The sequence below is a fragment of the Jaculus jaculus genome, chromosome 5, assembly GCF_020740685.1.
Source record: "Jaculus jaculus isolate mJacJac1 chromosome 5, mJacJac1.mat.Y.cur, whole genome shotgun sequence".
Classification (NCBI taxonomy): domain Eukaryota; kingdom Metazoa; phylum Chordata; class Mammalia; order Rodentia; family Dipodidae; genus Jaculus; species Jaculus jaculus.
Genome location: NC_059106.1, coordinates 127,359,291 through 127,386,653, shown reverse-complemented (window position 1 = coordinate 127,386,653; position 27,363 = coordinate 127,359,291). Strand labels below are relative to the sequence as shown.

Here is a 27,363-nt window from a genome sequence, read left to right as displayed (position 1 = left end):
CCACACATCTTCACATCGGCGTGGGAACTCTTGCCAGCCGATATTCCTCCCTCAATGCCATTCCAACCACTTCTGGCTGGCCGTCTGTATGGCTGTGCTCCAGGCACCCAGACCTAACCTGGCTGGAATTGGATGGACACTCTGTGTACTTCTTGCCTCAGCCTATCACAGAGGAGGCTAGCCCCAAACTATTTCCTGAATGACTGGAGTCCAGCGCCTTCCCAAACAGCCTACAGATCAGAGACACAAAGACTCACAGTGATCCTCCTACCTTGGCCTCCGAGTGCTCCACCACGCCTGGCAGGGTTCAATGGTTTTCAGGCACTCCTTTCACAAACCCAATTGATCCTGCGTGTAGGACAGGTCCTGCCCAACCTGGGAGATGTGCCCTCAACTCAGTTAACATGAAAGAGCCCCTGTCTACCAGGCACTCAGTCCAGTACGGTGGGGTCGGGCCCAAACACATATGGAGGTTCCTCAAGAACTTACAATAGAGAGGAGTTCCAGGTAAGGCCGGCAAGCAGTTCTAATTTACAAAGACTGAGGACAGGGGAGGAAGACAGAGTGGAATGACTGAGGGGGGCAGGGAGTGAGTGACAGGAGGAAGTGACCATTGGAAAGAGAGAGGAGGAGGAGGAGGAAGGCAGCAGCAGCCCATGTGGATTATCATCTGGGCTGCATCCCACAACACCCTGGTCACGTTTTAATTAATTACAAGGTTTTCCCACTGACTCAAACAAGAGCCTCTGTCTGATTAATGTTGGAAAGAGCTGGCCGATTTTAATCATGGCAAACATGATGATCGCTGTTATGACGGCCTGAGCTGCTAAAAGTAGAAAATAAAGACCCCAGAAGAGACTATGGTCTGGACGTTGGCCCTTGGCTACCATCTGGGCCCAAACCCAGGGCTCTGAGCTGTTGGGTAGCCAGGAAGGCTCCGGGGCTTCCAAAGAGTTGTGGCTTGGAGGGTCAGGAGGCGGGCCTCGAGGGTCAGGAGGCGGGCCTCGAGGGATCGGGCACCACCGGTCGCCCTCCAGGAGGGCCCAGAGCAACAGGCCCGCTCTCTGCTCTGGGCCGTGGCACTGCGGGGGCTCGTCCCGGTCCACGAGGTTCGGATGCTGCCGGAGCCACTCGAGGAATGGCCACAAGCCACAGTCGCAGAGCCAGGGATTGTGACCGAGCAGGACCTGCGTCAGCTGGGGCAGAGTCTCAAACACGTCTCCAGGCAGCGTCTCCAGCTGGTTGTGCTGGAGCTGCACCTGCTCCAGCGCCGTGAGGTTGCGGAAGAGCGCGCGGGGCAGCGCGCGCAGCCGGTTGTGGCGCAGCGACACCTGGCGCAGACTGGCCAGGCCGCGCAGCAGGGCGTCGGGGAGCGAGGCCAGGGCGTTGGAGTGCAGCGCCAGCATCCGCAGGCGCACCAGACCGCGGAACGCGTCCCGGGGCAGCGCGCTCAGACGCGGGCTCCGCGTCACGCCCAGCGCCTGCAGGCCGCTCAGGTTGCGGAAGACGCCGACGGGCAGCGTGCGCAGCTGGGTACCGTTGAGCCACAGCTCCCGCAGGCCGTCCATCTCGCCAAAGAGCACCTCGGGGAGCTCCTCCAGAGGGTTCTCGAACAGGGTCAGCCGGGTCAAACTGCGGGAGTGAAGGAAGAGTCCCGGGGGCAGGGAGTCCAGATGGTTCCTGGAGAGAGTCAAGGCGCTCAGGTTTTGCAGGTGATCGAAGGCCCCCGGGGCAATGGAGCGGAGATGGTTCCTGTCCAGCTGCAGTTTAATCAGGGCACCCAGGTGGTCCAGCAGCCCCGAATCCAGAGACACGAGCTGGTTCGAGTGCAGCATCAGTTTCTTAAGCTTCACCTGCGCCTCGAATAACCCCTTGGGCAGATGGGTCAAGTTGTTTCCCGACAGATCCAGCAGCTTCAGGTTCCCCAGATTGGTGAAGAGGTTAGCAGGAATGGAAGTGAGTTGATTTTGATTCAAATAGAGTTCCTGAAGGTGAGCCAGCTTCTGAAACATGTCTTGTTCAATGTGTCTCAGTTCGTTCTGGTCCAGGAATAACTGTTCCAAGAGCACCATTTTGTCTAGCAGTGCGGCAGGAAGATGAGTGATTTTGTTGCGCGACAACCTGAGGGTTTTCAGTTTGACCAGGTCGTTGAACGTGCCTGGGGCTATGGCAGAGACGTGGCTGTCAGAGAGCATGAGGCGCTGCAGGACCGTCATGCCGCTGAAGCTGTGATTGTGCAAGGCGCCCCGCTCCATTCGGAAGAGCAGGATGTGCGTGAGGTTGGTGGGGAGGCCCAGCGCCGGGATGTGCGCCACGCTGCCGCCCGAGCACTGCGCGGCGTCGCGGAACACACACTTGCAGGCCTGTGGACAGGGAGCGGGCTGAGTGCGCAGAAGCCCGAGCAAGGCGCACCACAGCGCGGCCCTCAGCATGCCTGCGGACGGATGCACACACGCTCAGCGGATCATCCGAGCCCCGCCCTGTCACCAGCATTCCCCAGCTCCAAGGCCGCCCAGATACATTTTTTTCTTAGTGTTTGTGTTTGTGTGGGGTTCCCCCATGGTGAGAAAATAATCGTTCTACAATAGATCTTTCTTTTATCACTTTTCTACCCAACTTAAAACATCTGGGCACTTTCCAGATATACAACAGCCTACTTAAAAATCTTTACACAGGAGCCGGGCGTGGTGGCGCACACCTTTAATCCCAGCACTTGGGAGGCAGAGGTAGGGGGATCGCCGTGAGTTCAAGGCCACCTTGAGATTACATAGTGAATTCCAGGTCAGCCTGAGCTACAGCGAGACCCTACCTCAAAAAAACAAAAACAAAAAAATCTTTACACAGGGCTGGCGACATGGCTCAGCAGTTAAGGCACTTGCCTCTAAAGCCTAAGGACCCAAGCTCGATTACCCAGCCCCCACGTAAGTCAGAAGCACAAGGTGGCACATGCATCTGGAGTTTGTTTGTAGTGGCTAGAGGCCCTGCCAAGCCAGATTCTTTCTCTCTCAAATAAATAAATAAAAATCTTTACATAGAACGACTTAGTTATTCTCACATTCAGGTTAAAAAATGAAAAAGGCCTGTGCTCTTGACTTTTAACTTAGCACGGTTGGCTCTATCCAACAGGAAGAGACCGGTGAAGTCTGCACCCCACCTCATCTGATTCTTTTAGTCAGGATCAAGCAATTTCCAAAGTACCAACACCCTACAGCAAGGACCACTCACGGTTAACAGGCAAGCTAAGCAAGGCAGATGATAATGCCCATGGCTTTACTCAACATATTACCCTCCACATTTTACTTTAGGCTCCTTTATTCCAGTTGTGAGCAAGGTACCAGGTTGAGGATATTTATGCACAGAACCATTAAATAACATAAAATAACATAGGGTCACAGAATCAGAATTTGAAGGTAGTCTTTCTGACACAAATTAGGAACTACTATTAATAAAAATACTTGGGGCAATTAATTTTCCTTGAAATACACAATACTAGTCTGCCAAAAACTCTCCCCCCAAGTAAAATTCCCTATTTCTTGTACCAGTTTCTTATGCACACACAAACAGAGCGAGCCCGCTAATTATCTACACTAATTTGAGAATATTTGGCCTTACCTGAAGGGAGTCTGCACCTCAAAGTGACTGCAAGGCATACAGCTGTATGTGTGACTCTGCACTCTCCAGAGGAAAAGGGGTATTCTTGCATCCTGAAGATAAACACTACCAGAATAGTCAGGGAGAGGGCTATCTCCGAGGGAATATTCTGGTTTTTAATGGCAATTACTTCATGAGAGAGACCATATATAACTCAAGCCTTACTGTTACAGCTAATGAATAGAGGGTGCAGGAGATCTTTCCTTAAATGGCACAACACTGATGCTCGATTAGTGACATATTTGGATTATTGCAGCAACCACACCCCTGGATGGGCCAAGCTTTCTTTGCATGCCGTTGTGCCAATTCTCATCTCCATCTTTCTTTTCTTTTTGAAATAAGGATAAGAACATTCTCAACTGCTCAATTTCTTTTTTCTTTTTCTTTTTATTTGAGAGCGACAGAAAGAGGCAGATAGAATGAATGGGCACGTCAGGGCTTCCAGCCAATGCAAACGAACTCCAGATGCGTGCGCGCCCTTGTGCATCTGGCTAACGTGGGTCCTGGGAAATCGAGCCTCGAACTGGGTCCTTAGGCTTCGCAGGCAAGCGCTTAACTGCTAAGCCATCTCTCCAGCCCTCAATTTCTTTCTTTCTTTTTTTTTTTTTTTTTAAAGGTAGGGTCTTGCTCTAGCCCAGGCTGACCTGGAATTTACCATGTAGTCTCAGGGTGGCGATCTTCCTACCTCTGCCTCCCAAGTGCTGGGGCTAAAGACATGTTGCCAACATGCCTGGCAACATTTTTTTTAAGAGTCAGGCTAAAGACATTGCTGGACATGTTTAACACTGCTAAGGGCAGTTCCAAGTTCAGTCTAATTTATGTCAAAGTGCTTTCCAGGGTAGGCTGCGCTAATGCACAATTCTGCCTGCTACTGGCAGCTGCACCTCTGCTCACACTTGGCTGTAGTGTGGTTTTAATTATGCACTTCCCTACTCAATAGTGAACTTGGACACCTTGCATAGGATGAAGGGCCATTTGGTCCTCGTCTACAGAGAAATATGGGCTCCCCCTGCCCCTCCTGCTTTTTGGTTTTATGAAACGGTCTGGTTCTGTAAGCCTAGGATGGGCTCAGATTTATGATCAGCTAGCCCGTCTTCTGAATGCTGCTAAACCATGCCCAGCGTTACTTCCTTTTCTATATGCAACTATGTTGTGACCATCTTGTAAGATTCCAGCCAGGAAAACCTTATTAGTTATGCAGGTTACAAATGTCTTCAAGTACTTCCAGTTTTGTATTGTCCTCTTTACGGTGTCTTTAAATAGATCTTTTAAACTTTTATTTGCAGACAAGGTGCCTCTTCACACTGCAAATGAATTCAAGACGCATTTGCCACTTTGTACACTTGGCTCTGCTTGAGTATTGGGGACTTGAACCCAGGCCATCAAGCCTTTAACCTTTGAGCCATCTTTCCAGGCCCCTTGATAGATCTCTTATGACTTGTGCCTTTAAAAATAAATCATTCTTCCAACTCAGAAATTATTCCTCTATGTTCCTTTGAAGTTTGTCTTTTATCTTGAACAATCAAATCTCCAGGGCACAATGCCCTTTTCTGCATAGAAATTGGGCACCCCAGGGCCTCTAGCCATTGCTACAAATGAACTCCAGACACATGTGCCACCTTGTGCATCTGGCTTTATATGGGTACTGGTGAACTGTACTTAAGTCTTTTGGCTTTGTGGGCAAGCACCACAACCACAAAGCTCTCTCTCCAGCCCACTATTTAAAAAAAGGCTTTTTTCAAGGTAAGGTCTCATTCTAGCTCAGGCTGACCTGGAATTCACTGTCATCTCAGGGTGCCCTTGAACTCACAAGAGATCCTCCTACCTCTGCCTCCCCAAGTGCTAGGACTAAATGCGTGCACCACCACGCCTGGCCAACTAATTTAAATTTTTAACACAAAAATAAAGTGAAGGAGAATGTTTCTATTGCTCAGTGAATAAACATTCACCTGTGGAATTACAGAATGGAGTGGTATGTTACTACACAGACTGGGAAAGCCCCTTCAACCCACTTGTAGGTACTGGGGGGTGGGGGAAGGAAACACTGCAGTTTCACTTTTATTTGAAATGGGGTCTTCTTGTGGTCCAGGCATCAAGCTGGCAAACCTTTTGCCTCAGCCTCTTGTGAACTAGGATTACAGGCCTGTGCCACCTAGCCCAGCTTTTTTTTTCACCCTTCCATGCAATGTAACGTCAGTCCCGAGCCACAAGGAAAAAGCACTGCCTCTGCATGTATGGTGGGCTCTTTGCACAGCTCCAAACTCCTTACTCCTACCAGCCCTTCCCCCTTACAAACCACCATACTGCAGCTGGACATGCTCTATCTCCTTGCCCCGCATTCCTGAAACTACCCCTCAACCAGGCACAAAAACCAACCTAAAGCTGCTTTCTGGGATTTCTACAACCCTTAGCTACCTACCTCCAGTCTTCTCCAGTGCTCTTTCGAGCCCATGGATACCACTGTAAGACTATGCGGTGTCAGCATTTTATCTTCCTAAATATACAGAAATGTTTCTGGTCCTATTTCAGCATTTCCCTCTCACCTGCTGAGCATCCCTAAGTCAGTACTCACAAGCCTGATGTGATACAGGAATACTGCACTAAAATTCCAAATTTACAAAAAAGGAAATGGGTTGGTATTCATCAGGAAGATTAATCAAGAGAGTGCTGTATTCACAGAACTAAAAAGATCGACCCAGGAAAAATTATGGAAATGTCATTTCATTTAAAATTTTATTTTTGTATTTTATTTTGAATAGATTCAATCAAAAAAGATTCTATAAGGTTATTTACAATGAATGTACAATTATGAATGTATGCCTTTTTGACAACAGGGTACCATTCTTGAGCAGCAATACAATTTTAAAAATATAAAGATGCAGTATCATTTCTGATATAAAGTTAATCAAAAAAAGATCCAAGATCTTAGGGAATTCACAAACCATAACAGGAATTAACTGGTTTATTAATTTCATGTGCACATAATTATCAAATTTAATACATTAAAATGTGTAAATGCCCAGACTGTACAAAAATTAATAGCCTATTTTGTTAAAAGTCCCCAACAATCTCCTGCCATAAATATACAAAATCCATTTGCAGGTATGTCAAAACTGCATGCATAAGTATCAGATTGCTCCTAAAGCTCGCGTCTGCTCTTTGCAGGGTGTTACTGGTCAGTGCTTTAGAGCCCACTACATAACCAATGATGTTCACCATGCCTTTGAAACTGTGCGGTACTTTCATCAACATGGGAAACAAAATAAATAGAGTAAAAACTGTAACAGTTTTGTTTAAATGCAAGTGCAATTTGGAAAGCTTTCCAATTTAAGTATTATAAAAACTACTATAAAAAGTATTTGTTGGCTTAGCCACTTTCATTCAAGCATTATTTGCAGCATTGTTTTACAGCAGTTGGTGCTAGAAGATAGAAAACATATAGTTACCACTATTTATATTTGAGGGGAAAAAAAAAACACCAAACAAACAACTTTAAACAACCCTGAGGGAAACACACATTAAAAATCTTGTTATTTATTTAAAAAGTTAAAAAGTTACATATCATTATTTAACAATTACTTTCCTGGACATTTCTGTCCCTTAAGTATGTGTATAAATAAAATTTAAATCAGCAATATTTATCAATCTTAATACATCAAAATAATATATGTACAAATTTTAAATTTTAGGTCTGTATACACTCAAATAATTTAATGTAAAATTCTGAACCAAAATTACTATGTAATGATGACCTACAGAAAAGACTATCTAACCTATGGCACTGAGCAGGACCCACACCTGGATTCATAGACATTCTTCAAGTAACATTTTCAACTGGAATAACCTACCCTGTCAATGTTCAAATCCACTTTCCTACAAATGCCTGACCTCCTACATCAAGCCTCATTCCTTTCAAAGCAATATGGACAAATGAGATATAAACTCTTTATCGACTCTAAAATGTTAATGGATGTATGTCAAAAAATTCTTATGATCATGCTGTTAAAGATGTTATATAGTTGATAATTGGATTTTAAGCTGTGCTTAGCAATTACTTTAATTATATGCTTCAGTATTTAAACCAAAGAAAAAATTTACAAGAATAACACTTGAGCATATTTGAAATGAGTATGGAAGTTATCAACAATAGAATAAGTAATTATAGAAAAGAGTGCTAATTCACAGCTCAAGAGGTCTAAGATGCATAGCTTCATAGAGTCATTCATTGAACAATTGTTCTGATCTAATATATCTTGATAGCATACATTTTGATGGAAAACTTCGATTGTGTAAGAATCACCAATAGTAATAGTAACAACAGTGATCCTGAGTATAATTTACATTTTCCTACATTTATCAAACATCATTCAGCTCTTTGCAGGATACCAAAACAGAGAATCCTACAAATCTGGGTAACATTCAGTAAACTGGCACTAGGAGATGATGATGAGCCAGGAGTGGATAGCACAAGCATGAACATGTCATCACATTGCTAGTAAGTGTCCTTCTTACAGAAACATCACTTTCCTGTGTCTGTCATAACTGTGGTCATTGCCACACTGTTGGGTCCTACCTATGAAGGCATTTTGAAGGGCACTTCTAAGTTCCTTCAGAATTTAAACAATTTAAACACAAAGGCAAAATAACACACACACATATGTGCGCGCGCGCGCGCGCACACACACACACACACACACACACACACACACACACACACACACTTCCTACATTTCTTTCTTTCTGGTGGGGGGAAAAGGGTTGGAGGTAGGGTCTCATTCTAGCCCAGGCTGATCTGGAACTCACTCTGTAGTCAGTCCCAAGCTGGCCTTGAACTTAAAGAGATCCTCCTACCTTGGCCTGGATTTAAAGGCATGTGCCACCAGACCCAGGCTCATTTCCTACATTTCTTTTGGCTCAGTAAATTCAACTGTTTGTTTTTCTCAGAAAATACCATACCAAATATGCTCACTTGTTTCAAAATAGATAGATGTGTTGACCTCTGGCACCACCTAATGGTATGCAACAAGCTTCCACTAAGTTAACACTGCTTTTTAAAAAAGCAATTGCTTAAAAACAAAACTTGTTAATTTTTAAAGCCTTATTGATAGATGAGGCATACATTAAACCTTAAAAAAAATTTCAAGGTAAAATTCTAAATTCAAAGCTCAGTATAACCCTGCCATTACGTATTCAAACAGGGAGAAAAAGGAAGCCTTTAAAATAATTTAAAATAATAGGAGAAGAGAAAGAAAATAAAAAGATATGAAGGCATCAGAGAAGATAGAGCTACTGCCAAAAGAAATAATCTCTTTTTCCCTACCTTCATCCCTCCCACACCCCTATCTTGGTTTTCTTTTCTGAGACAGGCTCTAGCTACCTAACCCAGGCTAGCCTTGAACTTGTAGTAATCTTTTTACCTCAGCTGCTTGGGTTGGACCACAGAATCAGATTCTTTCCTAGTGGAAAGGGTCCACAACATTTAATTGAAGAAAACTAGATTACTGACAACAGATACAGCACAAGACCACTGAAGAGCTTTGAAGGGCATCTTCCAAAGGCAGTTAAGCACCTTGCTGATTAGGAAATAAAACCCAGGCAGTCTGTACAGAGAATGTAAAACCATAAATGGGAATTAACCAAGTTGTTCTAGAAGCAACACCACACAAACTCACCCCCAACCCTAGGTTATCAAAGGGAACTGATGTATGTTTCCACAGAATTCTTAACAAGAAACACTGGAAACAAACGAAAACAGGCTTTAAACCTATTTTCCCTAGAGGCTAATTATCGACCATTTTATTCTTAAAAATCACAATTTTAGGGCTTGTATATAAAAAGGAACTTTTGCTAATAAGAGGGTATGTGAAAATAAAGAAGTCAACTAGTGCCAAAAACTAGTATCTAAAGCCTACCAAACACATTTCTCTTGTGCCAATAATCATGAATATCACTTAGGGTAACAATCAAGCTTCTGGAAATGTATATAACATTCAGGTTACCCTACATGAAGATTAGACAGACTGGTAATCTAATGTGAGCCCAAGACCATTATTCTGTGTGCCTATGTGTGTGTGGTTCGTCTGTTTCACAACCAGCTACTGCATTACTCAAAGGATCATAAACTGAGACTGTGTCATTCTGACACAGAACCAGAAAAGCCTTCAATCACAATCTCTTGAATACTGCTGTTAGCATACCACTTGAGACCCAGTCTTTTGCTATGCTATGGTGATGATCTGACAGGATCCACTCTCCTTCACTAAAGTTTTAGCTTCTGTTGTTGTCTGAGGTTTGGGTGGCCATTCGGGATCAACCAAGAGCTCCTGGGCCAGATGCATGTACTTTGCCTTTGGAGTTTTCTTCCTGCAGCTCGAGGCCCGGGACAAGCAGCACTTCCCCCATCGGTCCACCGACTCCTGGGAAAGGAAGGAAGGAAAAAGAACACCTAGTTGTTAATTTAGGGCTCACTTTTTTAAAAGGTCTATTAAAAATACACATTGACATAAAAAATAAGAAATGATTTCTGAGTACAACAAATAAATGGGAAAAATGCATGGGCAAGTCAGCTTTCAATTATTTAGGAACAGACTGTTTTCAAAGAGCAGATTTCTGGTTATCAGTGAGACTTATGTCAGTTTCTTTAGTCTTGTGCATGTATCCTTGTGTGTACTAGTAAGTAACTCACAGATCTAACAGAAAACATCTATTATGAGAACTCTATTTAGAAAGAAAATACTTCAATACTTAATTTGGAAATCCTCAGTCTGCCAAACTGTCCCTTGGATACTTTTGCTTGTGGCCACACAGGCAGCTGAGCACTTGTAGAAGGAAGGAAGTATGACAGCTGCCGTTGAGGCCTACCTTTCAACACATGAAGCATGAAATAAATGCTGTTGGGCCAAAATTAGGACCAAGATCATATCCATTGCCAATCATTTTTTAAAACCACTCTCCTTAAAGGGACATCCTTGGCTGGGCATAGCAGCACATACCTATAATCCTAGCACTCAGGTTGAGCAGGAGAAACAAGTTCAAGACCAGCCTGGGCTACACAGTCTAAGACTCTGTCTCAAAAAAACAGAAATAAAATAAAAAATAAAAGTGCAATGACACAAACATCAAACTACTTTCATTTAGTGCATTCTTCTTGATGCACCATAAGTGGAAGGAGATACTAGAAAAGTATAAAGCAGGTTCTCTAGTTCTTACAAATACCTAATTTTAAAGGCTCAGTGGCCATTATTGAAAACTTTGTGATCAATCCTGATATTATGGATATACATGACCTCAATCCTTAGAGGAAAAGAAAGCAAGGTTGCTGGGCATGGTGGTGCACAACTTTAATCCCAGCACTTGGGAGGCGGAGGTAGGAAGATTGCCACAAGTTTGCGGCCACCCTGATACTACATAGTGAATTCCAGGTCGGTCTGGGATAGAGCAAGACCCTACCTCAAAAACAAACAAACAAACAACAAAAAAAAAAAAAAAAAAACCCACGAACGAACAAAACCAAATTGGGGCTAAAGAGATGGCTTACCAGTTAAGGCTCTTGCAGGCAAAGCTAAAGGACCCATGTAAAGGCAAATGAATACAGGAGGTAATGCATCTGGAATATGTGTGTAGTGACTAGAGGCCCTGGCACACTCATGTCTTTTCTTTTTCTCTGATAAAATATTTAAAAGTGGGGGAGGAAAAGGAGGAGGGAGGGAGGGCATGGGTGTGGTGGTGCACACCTTTAATCCCAGCACTCAGGAGGCCAAGGTAGGAGGATCGCTGTGAGCTAGGGGCCACCTGAGACTACATAGTAGATTTCCAGGTCAGCCTGGGCTAGAGCAAGGCCCTACCTCAAAAGCAGCAGCAGCAGCCACCAGAGTCCCTGGTTAATATACAGAAATATAAATTCAACAGGGGCTGAAATGTACCATAAGACATAGCCTCAGCTGATATGAAAATACCCAACAATAAATGCCTGTACTGAGATGGCAGCTACATTCTCCTCTGAAGCACAAAAACAGGCCCACAACAGTGAAGCACTGCCTGACCGACAGACTCCACTGTGTGCACCCAGCACAGCTACATCAGGAAGGCACATATGCTGGGATGTATACTTAACACGTGTTTCTAAGTTAGCTACTGGGAGCCACAAATAGTGACACATACTTGTAATCCCGGCAATGGGAAGGCTAAGGCATGAAGCTGTGATTTAGACACCAGCCTGGACTGCACAGAAGATCTCAAGCCAGCCTGGGTCAAAGCAAAACAATCAGTCATTTAATTTAAGCACGTGACTTTAACCTCTGAGTCATTCAATAAGCAAGCAAGCAAACCAGACAATGGCAGGTAGCAAAAGTACTGCAAAATGACAGCTCTAAAACTGGCTTTAGAATTCAGTTGTGTGAGCTCATCTTACGGAAATAAGTAAGATGCCCCTCTTTTATTTGTTTACTGGGGCAGGGTCTCACTCTAGCTCTGGCTATGTAGTCTCAGTGTGGCCTTGATCTCACAGTAATCCTCCTACCTCTGCTTCCCAAGAGCTGGGATTTAAAAGCGTGCACACCTATGGCTGGCGACACCCTTCTTTTTTAAATGATAGCAAAGCATCTGAAGCCACACTGCTTCAGGTCTCAGAGGCTAAATTGTGTCTCAATTAAGCTGTGTTACTTTTGTTTTTTTTTTTGAGGTAGAGTTTCCCTCTAGCCCAGGCTTACCTGGAATTTACTGTATTCTCAGGGTGGCCTCGAACTCACAACGATCCTCTTACCTGAGTGCTAGGAATAAAGACATGAGCCACAATGCCCAGTTTCTGTGTTACATTCTTAAGAAACCTATATCATACCTTAACTAAACAGTGTCATTGGGCTGGGGAGATGGCTTAGTGGGTAACTTGCCTGCAAGGCCCAAGGACCCAAGTTCAATTCCCCAGTACCCATGTAAGCCAGCTGCACAAGGCGAAGCATGCATCTGGAGTTCGTTTGCAGTAGCTAGAGGTCCTGGTGCCCATTCTCTTTACCTGCCTCTTTCTCAGGTTAATTAAATAGTGTTGTTTTCTGGGTTCGGTGGCACAATCAGCAATGCCAGCAATGGGAAGATTCAGAGGATCTTCACAAGTTCAAATCCAGCCTGGTCTACATAGCACAAAGCCAACCAAGGCTAAACAATGAAACTGTCTCAAAACAACAAAAACCAAAAAAGTAATCCACAAGGAAATACTTACATTCAGATACAGAAGCCATCATGCACACACACCACCACCACCACCACCACCACCACCAATCTTAGTGTTAACCTGTGACACCTCAGTACTTGGATTTTTTGTTTTTGCTTAAGTGGATGTAATGTGGCATGAGCACACATGAATGTGGTGCCTCATGTGCTTGCCTGTGGTGGCAGGAGAACACACCAGGTGCTCTACTCCATTGCTCTTCTGCCCATTTTTGTTTGAGTCACAGCCTCTTTTGCGTGAGTCCAGCGACTGATTCCCTATATTCCACTCCCCTTTGCAGGACTGGAGGTGTATGTGCTGTGGCCATGCCCAGCTGTGAACACAGGTTCTGGAGACTGAAACTTAGCTATTTTCAGGCCCCTCAGCTTCTCACACTTGTTTAGGAAGTGCACTTAACAGCTGAGCCATCTCTCCAGACCACTTTCCCTGGGTATTTTAATTCTTTAATCCAAGTGTGGAAAATCACTGTTCCTAAATCAATATGAAAGCTGTCACTTTGTTTTGTTTTTAAATTTACAACAAGTAGCACTGTTAAAGGATTACAGAGAAAGGATAACATTGATTATTGACTTTAAGAATAACAATAAATAGGAAAATAACATGTTTTGTCTATCTAGATGAGTCTTGATTAGAAAAGCAATGGAATAGCAGGCTGAGTTAGGAAGCCAAAACTAAGTGTGACCAAATAAGACACACAACACATATCCTTAGGTCCACTGCTCCCACTGTGCAAAGTGAGGCAAGCAATGAAACCCAAGATAAATTAATGTTCTTTTCATATTAAGGGGTGTACATTTGCCATATATATTCTTTTAACTCACTAAGAACACCTGGACCTGGGGGCCCTCCAACCAGGTCATATTTGTCCCTATACCTTTATCCCTCCCCGCAAACATCATACAGAAACAACACACTGCATGCAAGGTTTGTGAACACACACTAACAGGCATGCCAAGAAGAGAAATCCGGAGGAGAAATTCAAGTATGAGGAATGTGAAGTAGATGAAACAGTTACAGAGGTTTGGAATGAGCACTTGTGTCTCCCCAAAACACAGAAGGTTTCAGTCCTGAGGTAGGAGGGCATCGCAGCTACAGAGAAGATCTTTGGAAAGGAATGGCTAAGAGGAAAACGTAATGTGGAGAAAACAGAGATCAGAGAATGCATAAGGAACATTCACAGAGGGCTGAAGCTGCAATTCTCTTGCTTCTTAGACCATTCCAAGCCATCCATTCCAAAGTCCAACCATTCACTACTGGCAGTGTTTCAGGAAATGTTTTCATGCATAACATGTGAAATATATAGCAATGCCTAGGGGAGAAGTGTTAGAGCGATATCACGGTTTTCACAGAAGTCCTTTTCCATACCAATTCTCTACATAAAACAAATACAATGCAGTTTGCATCGTATCTGAGGAAGTTCAAATAATATTCTAATGTCATAAAGACTGTTAACATTTGGATCTTTCACCAAAAGAAAAAAAAAAAAGATCAGATATACAGGTCCAATAGGATCAAATTACAGGACAGCATAATTCTAGCTACCAACTACTAAGTGGTTCAGCTTATTAGACTCAAGCTAGACACAAGTGTTTCTAAAGAGGAGAGCACAGGGGCTGGAGAGATGGCTTAGCAGTTAAGTGCTTGCCTGTGAAGCCTAAGGACACCGGTTCAAGGCTCGATTCCCCAGGACCCCACGTTAGCCAGATGTACAAGGGGGCGCACACGTCTGGAGTTTGTTTGCAGTGGCTGGAGGCCCTGGTGCCCATTCTCTCTCTCTCTCTCTCTCTGCCTCTTTCTTTCTCTGTCTGTCGCTCTCAAATAAATAAATAAAAATAAATATTTTATTTTTTTAAAAAAGGACAGCACAGATGTCCTTAAAGAGACACAGAGTTACACAGAACCAGACGAAGGAAGATCTGCATTGAAGATTCTTGTTCAATAGGCCAAGCATTAAGTCCAAGGTATTTCTTTTACGTTGTACACGGACCCCGCCCCCAGTAGGGTCTCACTCTAGCTTAGATTGACTTAGAACTCACTCAGTCCCAGGCTGGCCTCATAGTCACAGCAATCCTCCTACCTCTGCCTCCTGAGTGCTGGGATTAAAGGTAAATCCAAGGTATTTCTGGTGAACTTTTTTTTTCCTTCCTTCCTTCCTTTTTTCTTTCTTTCTTTTTTTTTTTTTAAAGAGAAAACAGGGTCTTATTGTGAAGCTTGGATTGGCCTGTAACTTGCAGTTTTCTTGCCTCGGTCTCCACAGTGCTGGGACTACAGGCATGCGCCAACACATCAGACCAATGAATGCCCTTGAAAACCACGAACACACCAACAATCTTAAGTTAAAGGCACTCACTTACAAAGCCTGCTGGCCTGAGTTCAATTCCACAGTACCCACGTAAAGCCAGATGCACTAAGTGACACATATCTGGAGTTACAGTTAAGAGTGTAATATCACAAGTGTCTAGTAAAATGACACCTAAGTTTATCTGGAACCAGGCATTGCAGGTACATCTTTAATTCCAGCACTTAGTTAGGGTCAGCCTGATCCACATAGTAAGCTCCAAGGACAGCCAGAGCTATGTAATACCCAGACAGACAGACAGTTGGATGGACAGATAGATAGAGAAATGGATAAGAGTTTTGTAGTCCTGAGTCCAGATAAAGCTGAATTTAAATTATAATTCTAAAACTTTCCTCCTCTGTAAAAGTGGGGTTCATAGATTGAAGACACCCCTAGTTCTAAGGAGACTGCACACACATAGTAAACAGGTCCTTTTAACAGCAGCCTTTGTTTGTCTCCCTTCTGTCCACCTGATTTTCTTACTAGATTATAACTTTTCCCCCAAGGCAGGGTCCTGCTCTAGCCCAGGCTAACCTGACTCAGAGTAACCCTGAACTCATGGTGATCCTCCTATCTCTGCCTCCCAAGTGCTGGCATTAAAGACATGCACCACCATACCTGGCCTATATGTGAAGCAGTATGGCTAAGTGCTGAAAAAATACTCCTCAGAAAGTTGGAAACTTGTTTCAACTGCCAACTTTGCCATAATAAGATGCCTAACCTGGCAAGTTGACTAAGCATTGTATCCTGATGTTTTATGTGTAAATTGCTGCTGGAGATACCATAATAAGCTTAAGAAATCCTGGAGGTTGTAAGATGTCTGATAGATTATGTTATTTAGGACATCATAACTAGAGATTTCCAGGTAAGGTTCTCTAATTCTCAATTCAGCCACCTAAGATTAGCCTTAAGCCTACCTTGGGGAAAGGAAGAGAGGGGAAGGCAAAAAAAGAAAGGGGTAAAAGGGGAAAGGAGGGAGGAGAAATGAAAGAAAGGGGCTTTCCTCTCCCCATGCTAATACAGACGTTTGAGGGCTACAGTCTGAGAAGACTTGTAGGCTTCTATGTAGAAAGTGCACAGGTCAGGCACTGTAAATAGAGGAGGGACAGAATCAGAGTACCACACAGGCTAAGCACAGCTACCCTTCATTCCTTGTCACTTTACAGTGAGGATGCTGACTTAAGCACCACTGGCATCTTGGACTAACACTTCTTTGTTGGGAGGGCTGTCCTTTGTATTGAAGAACACTCACTTAAAGCCAGGTGTAGTGGCGTACCATCTTTATAATCCCAGCACTCGGGAGGCAGAGGTGCCAAACATTCAGGCTTAAATAGGGGTGGCAACATGCATTTTGTACTCATAGAAGGACTCTTAAAAAATAACTGCTTTACTTGCACGTGTGTGTGCATGCCAGGGTCTCTTGATACTATAAATGCATGCCAGAAGCACCACAACTTTTTATGCATGGCTTTATATGGCTGCTGGAGAAAAGAACTTGGTCTGGCAGTCTTGACAAGAGGGTTCCTTTAGCCTCTGAGCCATCTCTCCAGCCCCAGGGCTCTCTTTGCTAAAGGTAATCTTAAAAAATGCTTTCTAGCCAAGTGTGGTGATGCACACCTTTAATCCCAGCACTTGGGAGGCCCAGGTAGGAGATTTCTGTGAGTTCAAGGCCAGCCTGAGATGACATAGTGAATTCCAGGTCAGCCTGGGCTAGAGTGAGACCCTACCTTGAAAAAGCAAAAAGTGCTTTCTATTTATTTATTTGAGAGAGACAGAGAGAGAGAGAGAGAGAGAGAGGGAGGAAGGGAGGGAGGGAGGGGGAGAGAGAGAGAGGGAGAATATGGGTGTCTTGGGGCTTTCAGCCACTGCAAATGAGCTCCATCCACATGCACCACCTTGTGTGTGCATCAGGCTTAAGTGGATAGTGGGGAATTGAACCTGGGTCCTTAGACTACGCAGGCAAGTGCCTTAACCGTTAAGCCATCTCTCCAGCCCACTTAAAAATATATATATATTATTTATTGGGGGGTGGTGGAGAATGGGCATGCCAGGGCCTCTAGCCACTACAGATGTACTACTCCATATGCATGCACCACCTTGTGCATCTGGCTTGTGTGGGTACTGGGGAATCAAACCTGGGTTCTTAGGCTTCACAGGCCCTGGCATGCCCATTTTCTCTCTCAGAAGGATAAATAAATAAAAATATTTTTTTAAGCCGGGCGTGATGACACACACCTTTAATCCCAGCACACGGGAGGCAGAGGTAGGAGGATCGCTGAGAGTTCGAGGCCACCCTGAGACTACATAGTGAATTCCAGCTCGGCCTGGACTAGAGTGAGACCTTACCTCGAGAAACCAAAATAAAATTTTTTTAAGATGGGTAGATGGCTCACTGGCTAAAGGTACTTGCTTGTAAAGCCTGTGAATCGGTTTCAATTCCCTAGCACCCACATAAAGTGGGATGCAAAGTGGCACATGCATCAACCTATGCCCACCCATACACACATATGCATATACATCCAAATAAATAAAAATTTTAAAAAACAGATACTTACTATAAAATTCTAGAAAAGAGAAGCTAAACATGACAGGATTACCCGATATTTAATATGGTTGAAAAATAAGGCGGGATCTCCAATTCAAATATTTCATAGGTGACTTATACCACCTACTTGACTAAGTTAGCATTTACATCCTCCTCAGAACACACACGTTTTATTTAGACAAGAGTCACAGATCTCTTTGGAGAAGCCGGAACCTCAATTTATATTTCCCTAGGCCCATGCCCCCCCAAAATACATATATACATATATACATACATACATACATACATACATACATATATATATATATATATATATATTTATTTTACATAGGGATGGATGATCTTTGACAGTTAAGCTTGTAAAAGTAGCAAGGTCGGCCAGGCGTGGTGGTGCACGCCTTTAATCCCAGCACTCGGGAGGCAGAGGTAGGAGGATCGCCATGAGTTCAAGGCCACCCTGAGACTACAGAGTTAATTCCAGGTCAGCCTGGACCAGAGTGAGACCCTACCTCGAAAAACCAAAAAAAAGTAGCAAGGTCATCAAAAGGGGAGAAAAGAACACTACAATACACACACACACACACACACACATATATATATATACCCCAACCCCATACCACCAAATCCCACAGTTCTGCTCATACCTACTATTAGGGACAAATGGGCATTAAACTGCTTTAAGAAAAAGAAGCTGAGAGCTGGAAAGATAGCTCAGCAGTTAAGGCAAGGGCCTGCAAAGCTTAACAGCCCAGGTTTCATTCCCCAGTACCCACCTAAAGCCAGACACACAATGCAGCTAATGTGTCTGGAGTTCATGCATAGTGGCTGGGAGCCCTGATACACCCATATTCTCTCTCTCTCTCAAATAAATTAAATAATAAGAAAACACAATGAACTGATTACAGGCTCTTTCCATAATCTGACCCATCATTATCATCTACACAGAATTAGAGCACAAAACAGTATTATACAGGACCTCTTAATCAGCACTCCTAGTACCAGGCCTAGACATAACTTCTGAAATACAACTCAGGAAGTTGCCATTTAAGTAAGAGGTGTACAAAAATGAGTTAGAAATCTAACTTACATGCCAGGCTATCTTTCTGAACTCCACACATGGCTCAAATATGACTGAAAGCTACAGAACTCAAATTTGTAAAACATCACCCACCTACAAAGAACAATAGGGTGGAATATGTCTCTGTCTCTCTCTCTCTTAGGCTAACTAATCTTCAACTATCCATGCCCAGGAACTCTTGATCCTCATGCCTCCATTGCCCAAGTGCCAGAATTACAGCCATGTAATATAATGCCTGGCAAGAAGGTGAGATTTTTCATGTTTTAAATTCTCACAGAGCTCAGATGCAATGGTAGCAGCTTACCTAAGAAGTCTGTCTGCTCACTCTATCAAAAGCTTTGTGTCAACATCCCGATACTAGAAAATGGGCTTCACCACCTGTGTTTTTAAATTTAAATCTATTTATTCACACACGTGCATTCATTCATTCATGTGTATGTGTGCCACAGTGTCTTGCCACTGCAAACAAACACCAGGTGCAAGTCCAACTTTCTGCGTCTGGCTTTATATGGGCGGGTGGGGAATTAAATTCAGGCTGGCTAGCAAGCAAGCACTTTTAACCACTGAGCCATATCCCCAGCCCTATTCCTCAGACTTTTTCCTTTTGAAAAAAGAACTTGTGATACCTGATAAGTAATAGGCTAGTTAACTGCTTCCAAAGGCCTTCATCAATTCTTGCATAGAAATGTATACATAATTTTCTGAATTATGGAAAACAGATTTGAGAAAGCCAAAAAGCCACATTAAGGTATAGAAGCTGACAAGAAATCAAAAATAATTTTAAAATTTTTTGCTTTTTGAATGATCCAAGAAGAAACAATTGTGATTCAAAATTTTGTTTACATGAAACTTCTAATAGGATACATGAAAACCAAAACCATAAAATGTAAAACAGGAAAAAAAAAAATGAAAGAACTCACTCTCACCTTGGAGGACAAGACCTTCACAGACAGAGGATTAGGATTGGGATGGAAAAGACTTATGAAGTCTTGACAAGCCTTTTAACCAAAGGCTTGCCATGAGTTCTCCAGGACACTACGAGCAATGCAAGGCCAGGCATGAGGAAGGGGCTGAAGCAGCACACACCGATTACCCAACAGAACACAGGGTGCACAACTGGGAAAGCCAAGACGGATGTGAAGAATGGACAGTAGCTGCTGATTCCCAACCTGGGGTGGCTGTGTGGTGGTGAAACGACACTCTCCTTGTTTGTCTCGACTGAACACAACTTTCCAAAGGACCGTGTCAAGGAAGAAGCTCTGAGAGATAGTCCAGTGAGTTAAGAATTAAAAATGACTAAGTCATCCTTTTTAACAAAGACATTTAAAAATATTCACATAATATTTCATCATTAGTGAAAAAGGTGATCAGCTTTTCACAGTGAATATCAGATACTACAAAAGGACAAAAAAACAGGACTTTGGTAATAAACACGAAATTCTTGATTAAATATATGATACTTCTAAATTTCCTACAAAATATGGGTTGTATACTAATCCTTGGTACTTCCTCATATTAAAGCGATGTTTACTACTTGACAGTATTTTGTATGTGTGTGTTTTGAGGCAGGGTCTCACTCTAGCCCAGGCTGACCTGGAACTCACTCTGTAATCCAGGTTGGCCTTGAACTCATGGCAATTCTCCTACCTCAGCCTCCCAAGTGCTGGGACTAAAGGCATGCGCCACCATGCCCAGCTGTGAAGCCTTTTCACAATGATGAGTGTTCAATGAATGTGTAATATTCGTTCTATGTCTATCTATACAATGTGTGATTTCATTAGCATCCAATACAAAGTAATTCTTCAGATAATAATGATAAATAGCATTTGCATGAAAACATGAACTATACTTTAGGCAATGGAATGATTTAAAAATGCCTTAAATGTGTTTTCTAAGATCCTTAAAATAGAAGGGACAACTTAAAATGGTCTACTATAAATACCATGATGCTCATCATATTGCAAATGTAAATGCCAAATCAGCCTTTTTTTTCCTTCTTTTTTTTAAGGTAGGGTTTCATTTTAGCTCAGGCTGACCTGGAACTCACTATGGAGTCTCAGGGTAGCCTTGAACTCACAATGATCCTCCTACCTCTGCCTCCCAAGTGCTGGGATTAAAGGCATGTGCCACCATGCCCGGCCCAAATCAGCTTTTGATGTGATACCGAAAATAAAATTTTCTGAGTCTAGAACTATTACCACTAAAATACACAATGTTCTACAAATTACCTTACTTTTAATTCAAATGCTTACACTATAAAACCCTGAAAAATTCCAAGATTATTTACCTTCTGTTTCTTATACTGCAATGAGAGTAAGCCAAATGTATATAATAAGCAAATGAGAACTTGCTTGTTCCTTTTAGAGGAACTAACCTGACGGCAATCTTAATGGAAAAGTTAGTGTACAATATATAACAGACAATGTATTAAAGAGCACTTAGGACTTCTGAAGTCACAATGGGGCTTTCTACTTTCTATCAAGGAATATAGATAGTATGTAGTAGGATTTCTGCAGACTCTGGCAGTTCACAGACTGCCTGGATACCAAACTTCTCTTTCTGCACTACTAATTTTACCGTCACACTATTTAGCTTCTCCTAATTGTATGAATGCAATTTTTTTTTTTTTTTTTTTTTTTTTTTTTTGGTTTTCTAAGGTAGGGTCTCACTCTAGCTCAGGCTGACCTGGAATTCACTATATATTCTCAGGGTGGCCTCGAACTCTCGGCGATCCTCCTACCTCTGCCTCCCGAGTGCTGGGATTAAAGGCGTGCGCCACCATGCCCGGCTTATGAATGCAAATCTTTTAATATAACTACAGAAAAGGTCAGATGAAAATGCTAAATGAAGTTGCCTAAAATGAACATGAGAGTGTGGAAAACTATATGATGCTACCTGTCCTTAGACTCCCCTTTTACCATTGAATCACCCAAAACTCCCAAGGCAACAAAACAGTCATTTAATGAGCTAAAGTGCTTACCTCTACCACAATAGACACAAAGGTGTTGACAAGAACAATGATGAGCATAGTTACACGCCACTGGTATGGTACACACACAATCTATAAGACAAAATGTTATTTAAAGTTATCTGAAGCTGGTATTATAACATGTAACATAATTACTGAGGCTAGACAAGGTGGTACATGCATGTAATCCCAGCATTTGAGAGGCGGAAGTAGGAGGATCAGGAGTTTTAGGTCATTCTCAGCTGCACAAGAAGTCTAAGGTCAACCTGGGCTAGATGAGAGCATTGCATAAATACAAAACCAAAAAGAAACAAAAATTCTAATTTACTGAATTCTTTACTATGTACCAAATATGTATTATAAACATACACACACAATATCCATTTAACGTTCAATGCCAACAAGTATGCACCTTTTCAAATTATAATATGGTAATTACTTAAATATTTAGGGGGAAAATTGCAGAAAATTAAACACATCATTAAATCTTATTCAGACTCAAAGCTCATGCTCTAATATTACAAATGTCTAATATGCACATACTTATCTGTGTGAGGGCACATGTGTGTGCAAGCATACAACTAACTGTTCCTCAGGTGCAGTCCTTTTTGTTTTCTTGAGAGAAAGGGCCTCTCTTGGCAAGGAACTGGCCACACAGGCTAGACTGGCTGGCCAGAAGGCACGCACAGGGATCTGCTTTCCCACTTTGGGATTACAATCACGTGCTGCCAGGCCTGACTTTTCAGTTAGGTGCAGCAGTTTGAATTTTGGTCCTCATGCTTGCAGGACAAACACTTACTCACTGAGCTATCTCCCCAACCAAGTCCTTATTTTTAAAATAAAAACTTGGCTTTCAGTGATGAGGCAGACAGTAATCTATTAAACACTGACAAAATCTTTTATTATTATATAGAAAATTCAAGTGGTTGTCCTCCCTCCTCAGCCTCCAAGAAATTGGTACTACAGGCACACACCATCATGTCCAACTCATTTCTAAGGCTTAAAAAATTCTTGTTGATGTATATATCCTTTAGTCAGCAAATATTTTTCACTGAGCACCTAAAGTACAGTGCAAGATGCCAAGGAGTAACATTATCTACGCACTTCAGAAAACATACTTCAGTAAGGTTTATGATTAGGAGACTGAAGACTATAACAGATGACAAGCCCAAACCAGTATGGGGCCAATGGAACTGTATTAAGACAGAAGGACTTACAGAATAAGAAAACTTAAAAAAGGACAAGGACTGGAGAGATGGCTTAGTGGATAAGGCACTACTTGCCAACAAAGCCAAAAGACCCAGGTATGATTCCCCAGTACCCATGAAAATGAAGATGCACAGGTGGAACATGTTTCTAGAGTTTGTCTGTAGTGACTAGGGGCCCGGCACACACTTGTTCTCTCTCCCTCCTCCCTGCCCCTAAAATAAGTAAAGTATTACTAATCATGAAAAAGTGAAGAAGCACATTAACAGTTCCAGGGCCTCCCCCTCCTCCCTCCCTTTCTCTCTCTCTCTCTTTGGAGTTAGGGTCTCACTCTGGCCCACACTAACCTGGAATTCACTATGTGTAGTTTCACGGTGGCCTAAAACTCACAGTGATCCTCCTACCTCTGCCTCCCAAGTACTGGGATTAAAGGTATGTGTCACCATGCCCAGCTTTCCCCTCCCCTCTTCCTTCTATCTTGGATGAAGGGCAATACCAGTCCAGGCATGGTGGCGCATGCCTTTAATCCCAAGCACTCTTGGGAGGCCAAGGTAGGAGAATCACTGTGAATTAGAGGCCAGCCTGAAACTACACAGTGAATTCCAGTCAGCCTGAGCTAGAACGAGACCCAACCTTAAAAACCAAAACAAATAACAACAATAAATGGCAGTACAACGAGAAGATAGGAGAATATGGTACAATTTAAAATGCTCACTTTGGGAGAGTCTTCTGGGTAGACCTTAAGCAGCAGTCAACGTATTGGGTACTCAGCTCTAAACCTAAGCTCAGTGTATGAAGGTTGAGTGGTCTTCAACTTCAGATGGAAACTACAGGCAAAGCCATGACTATAGATGGGATCACCTGAGGTATACAGTGAAAAGAGGGATAAGACCTAAAAGTGAAGAACTAATGTTTAAGGATGAGTCAGAGGGAGTAGAGCCTTAATTTAGACAGAGCATGAGATCAGTGGGCAGGAAGAAGTCACAAAGGAGCAAATCTAAGGGGGTAGGGGAGGCGACTATCTCAAGAACAATGGCGTGGTGGTGCACGCCTTTAATCCTAGCACTTGGGAGGCAGAGGTAGGAGGACTGCTGTGATTTCGAGGCCACCCTGAAATGACATAGTGAACTGCAGGTCAGCCTGAGCTAGAGTGAGACCCTACCTTGAAAAACAAACAAACAAACAAACAAAAAAACCAATGGCATGGAGCAGGGAAGATGGCCCAGTGGTTAAAGGTTCTTGCTTGCAAAGCCTGCCAGCACAATTGTGGTTGGTTACGCTCAGCCCACAAACTTGGCTACGTGGCTGACCTCTTCCCGGGGCAGCCTTGAATCTACACCAATCAGCTCTTTCTTAGACTCACCCGAGCCTGAAGGTAGAGTGCACCACAAAAAGGTTACAAACTGGTGCCTACCAGGTAGGCATGGCCCATTTTGGGCTGTTCACCTCTCCCTGAACCTCCACATCCCTGCTCTGGGAAGCACCTCCCATTTCAGCCTGTCTGAGGAGAGATGGAGTTCGAGGCCCCTTACTCATTCCTTCTCACCTCCCTCATGGTGGGAACTCTCTGAACTTCCTCCTTTTAATCTAATAAAAGTTTCCTTAAACGTTAAAAAAAAAAAGGGCCTTCCAGCCTAAGTTCAATTCTCTAGTGCCCATGTAAAGCCAGATGCACAATATAGCACATGTGTCTTATTTCCTGTGGCAAGAGGTCCTGGAGTATCCATGCTCTCTGTCTGCCTCCCTCCGGCACACTTACAGAGGCGGATGCTCCCAGGGAATGAAGTAACATTCAAGGAAAATGTTAGATATACAAGTACACTGGGCATGTGCAGGAAGTTCAGAAGTGAATGTAGCGTCTTGGCTGTCTCTTACTGTTCTCTTACGATGTGATGTCTTCATACACTGCAAATTGGCCCTGCTACTATTCTACCCTGCAAAAAGCATGAATGAGACCCTCCCAAAAGCTAGGCAGATGCTCTTGGACTTTCTTTATAAATTATTTGCTACAATTATTTTGTTATTGCAACAGAAAACAGACTAAGATACCCTCTGACTAGGTAACCCCTAAATGCAGTTATACAAGATAGGAGAAAGTCCACATAACAGACCATTCTAGAGAGTTACTGGCGCTGTTGTTTTCACGAGGCAACATCTTGCTCTACCTGGTCTCAGGCTGGCCTTGAACTAATGGGGGTGGGGCACACAATGATAAAGGGGACAAAGCCTCAGCATTGGAAACAACCCCCACCTCTCTGCTTTCTGACCGGATGTGATAGTCACCTAATTCTTGCACCACCATGACGGACTGTATTTCCCCAAACAGTGAGCCAAAATAAGCCCCTCCTCCCTTAAGTTGTCAGGTATTTGTTCACTATAATGAGAAATCTAAGACAAGAAGCAGGCATTGCTCATGCACAGGGAAACTAATCAATTCTCTGAACTTATTACTAAAATAAGCGCAATTCTAATTACCCCAAGAGTGCTTTTCCTAGCATTTGATAAGCTAAATCTAAAATGTAAAGCAAAGGCCCAAGAACAGACAAAAATATTGTGAGGCTCACGATGTGAGGTTGAAGTAAGACCGCTACCTCAGACAAAGTGATAATAAAATTTGCACACTATGCTATTACCTCAGAAAAAGGAGAACTAAAAATACCTTAAATAAAGGCCCTGTTAGGCTGAACTTCCTAGATTTCATACATGGGAAACTGACAGAGATGCCACTAAAATGGGTGGAAAGATAGGACTTTTGAACAAGTAAAGCTGGAATAAACACTAGAGCCAGTAAATTCTGCTATTTCAACTGTTCTATATTTGTTTTGGGGTATCTTTAGGGTTAATGTAGCTATACCTAGAAGAAAAGGGAAAGAAGAGGTACCAGGAAAAAGACACAGTGGCAGTCTTTCTCTTTCGTCAGTAAAGAAAGAGCAAAGGAGGAAAGGAGACCTCAAGCTCTTATAACAGACATCCAGAAGTGTCATTTAGCTGCTTAAATTCCATGTAAGCTCTCCAGTTTAAGAAGCTTGCATACAAAGCATGACAGTCAAGGGTTCAACCCCCCAGCACCCACATAAAGCCAGATGCAGGACTGAAGAGATGGCTTTGCAGTTAACACAATTACCTGCAAAGCCAAAGGACAGAGGTTCAATTCCCTAGGACCCACATAAGCCAGATGCACAAGGTGGCACATGTGTCTGGAGTTCATCTGCAGTGGCAAAAGGCCCTGGTGTGCCCATTCTCTCTCTTCTCTCTCAAGTAAATAAATATTTTTTAAAAGCCAAGTGCAAAAAGTAGTGCATGCAAAAAGTAGTGCATGCATCTGCATTAGGAAGAGACTTGGTGTGCCCACGCACTCACACACCCACGACGTACAAATAAAAAAAATTTTAAAAATAAATAAGCCAGGTGTGGTGATGTATGCCGGTAATTCCAGCCCTCAGGAGGCAGAGGTAGGAGGATCACTGAGTTTTGAGTCTACACTGAGACTACATAGTGAATTCCAGGTCAGCCTGGGCTAGAGGGCGACCCTACCTTGAAAATCCAATAAATAAATAAATAAATAAATAGATTTCCATACAATACTAAAAGGGTCACTCCCCATTGTCTTTCCATTGTTCCCCCATTTGCTATGAACCATGAGATAAGAAATAAAGATGTAATTAAGCCTTACCTGAAGAACCTGGTCAATAGAGTCAACTGGATGCAGCATAATGAATAATATGAAAACATACAAAACAATCACAGACACAACAAAAAAATCTGGAAAAGAAAGTAAAATAAATTAGAAGGTTCTTTTTTTAAATAAAAGGTATCTAATAACAAGTGATATGTTGTAATCCCTTAATTTGGTTTGACTATGTTTACTCAGCAATTAATGGTGCTTGCTTGCAAAGCCCGACAGCCCAAGGTTCAACTGCCCAGTACCCACATAAAGCCAAATGTGCAAATGGACTCATGCATCTAGAGTTCATTTGCCAATAGCAAGAAGCCCTACCACCCATCCCCTCACTCTCACATAAATAAATACAAACAATAATTAAAAAACATCTCGTGACTAAGGACTGTGGCTTTTGGTAGAGTGCTTGCTTCACATGTTCCAAGCCCTGAGTTCAACCCCCAAAACTGCTGCTCCTGCCCCCAAGTGACTGATCTACTTCTCTCACCAACAGAAATATGGCTAGGGCAAAGTTACTAGATTTCTGGTAGTTTGAATATGAAGTGTTCCCCACAGCTTCAGGTGTTTGTGACTCAGCCTCACACTCAATCTCAGGCTGGCCAACGTGGGAGGTGGAGCCTTCCTGGGGAAAGTGTGTCATTGGGGGGATGGCGGGATGTGGGGATGGAGGCTTAT

The 27,363-nt window shown here is 43.1% G+C and overlaps 2 protein-coding genes across 5 annotated transcripts in view; both read right to left on the bottom strand.

Moving 5' to 3' along the window:
* Window positions 1-707: 707 nt before the first annotated feature.
* Gp5 (glycoprotein V platelet) lies at window positions 708-2,432 on the bottom strand. Its single transcript, XM_004665702.2, has one exon. It carries the CDS (start codon window positions 2,430-2,432, stop codon window positions 708-710), a length of 1,725 nt encoding a protein of 574 aa, XP_004665759.2.
* A 5,981-nt stretch (window positions 2,433-8,413) lies between these two features.
* Window positions 8,414-27,363, bottom strand: part of Atp13a3 (ATPase 13A3) — a 96,749-nt gene continuing 77,799 nt past the window's right edge. Inside the window, exons 31-35 of one of the 4 annotated variants that reach the window (XM_045149345.1) lie at window positions 26,683-26,771; window positions 21,816-21,896; window positions 20,005-20,094; window positions 11,812-11,895; window positions 8,414-10,067 (exon numbers count right to left, since the gene is read on the bottom strand). In XM_045149345.1, coding sequence (XP_045005280.1) covers window positions 9,870-10,067; window positions 11,812-11,895; window positions 20,005-20,094; window positions 21,816-21,896; window positions 26,683-26,771 — 542 coding nt within the window. In that variant the 3' untranslated portion in view covers window positions 8,414-9,869. The remainder of the gene's footprint in view (window positions 10,068-11,811; window positions 11,896-20,004; window positions 20,095-21,815; window positions 21,897-26,682; window positions 26,772-27,363) is intronic. The other 3 variants (XM_045149346.1, XM_045149347.1, XM_045149348.1) reach the window with 3 other exon arrangements.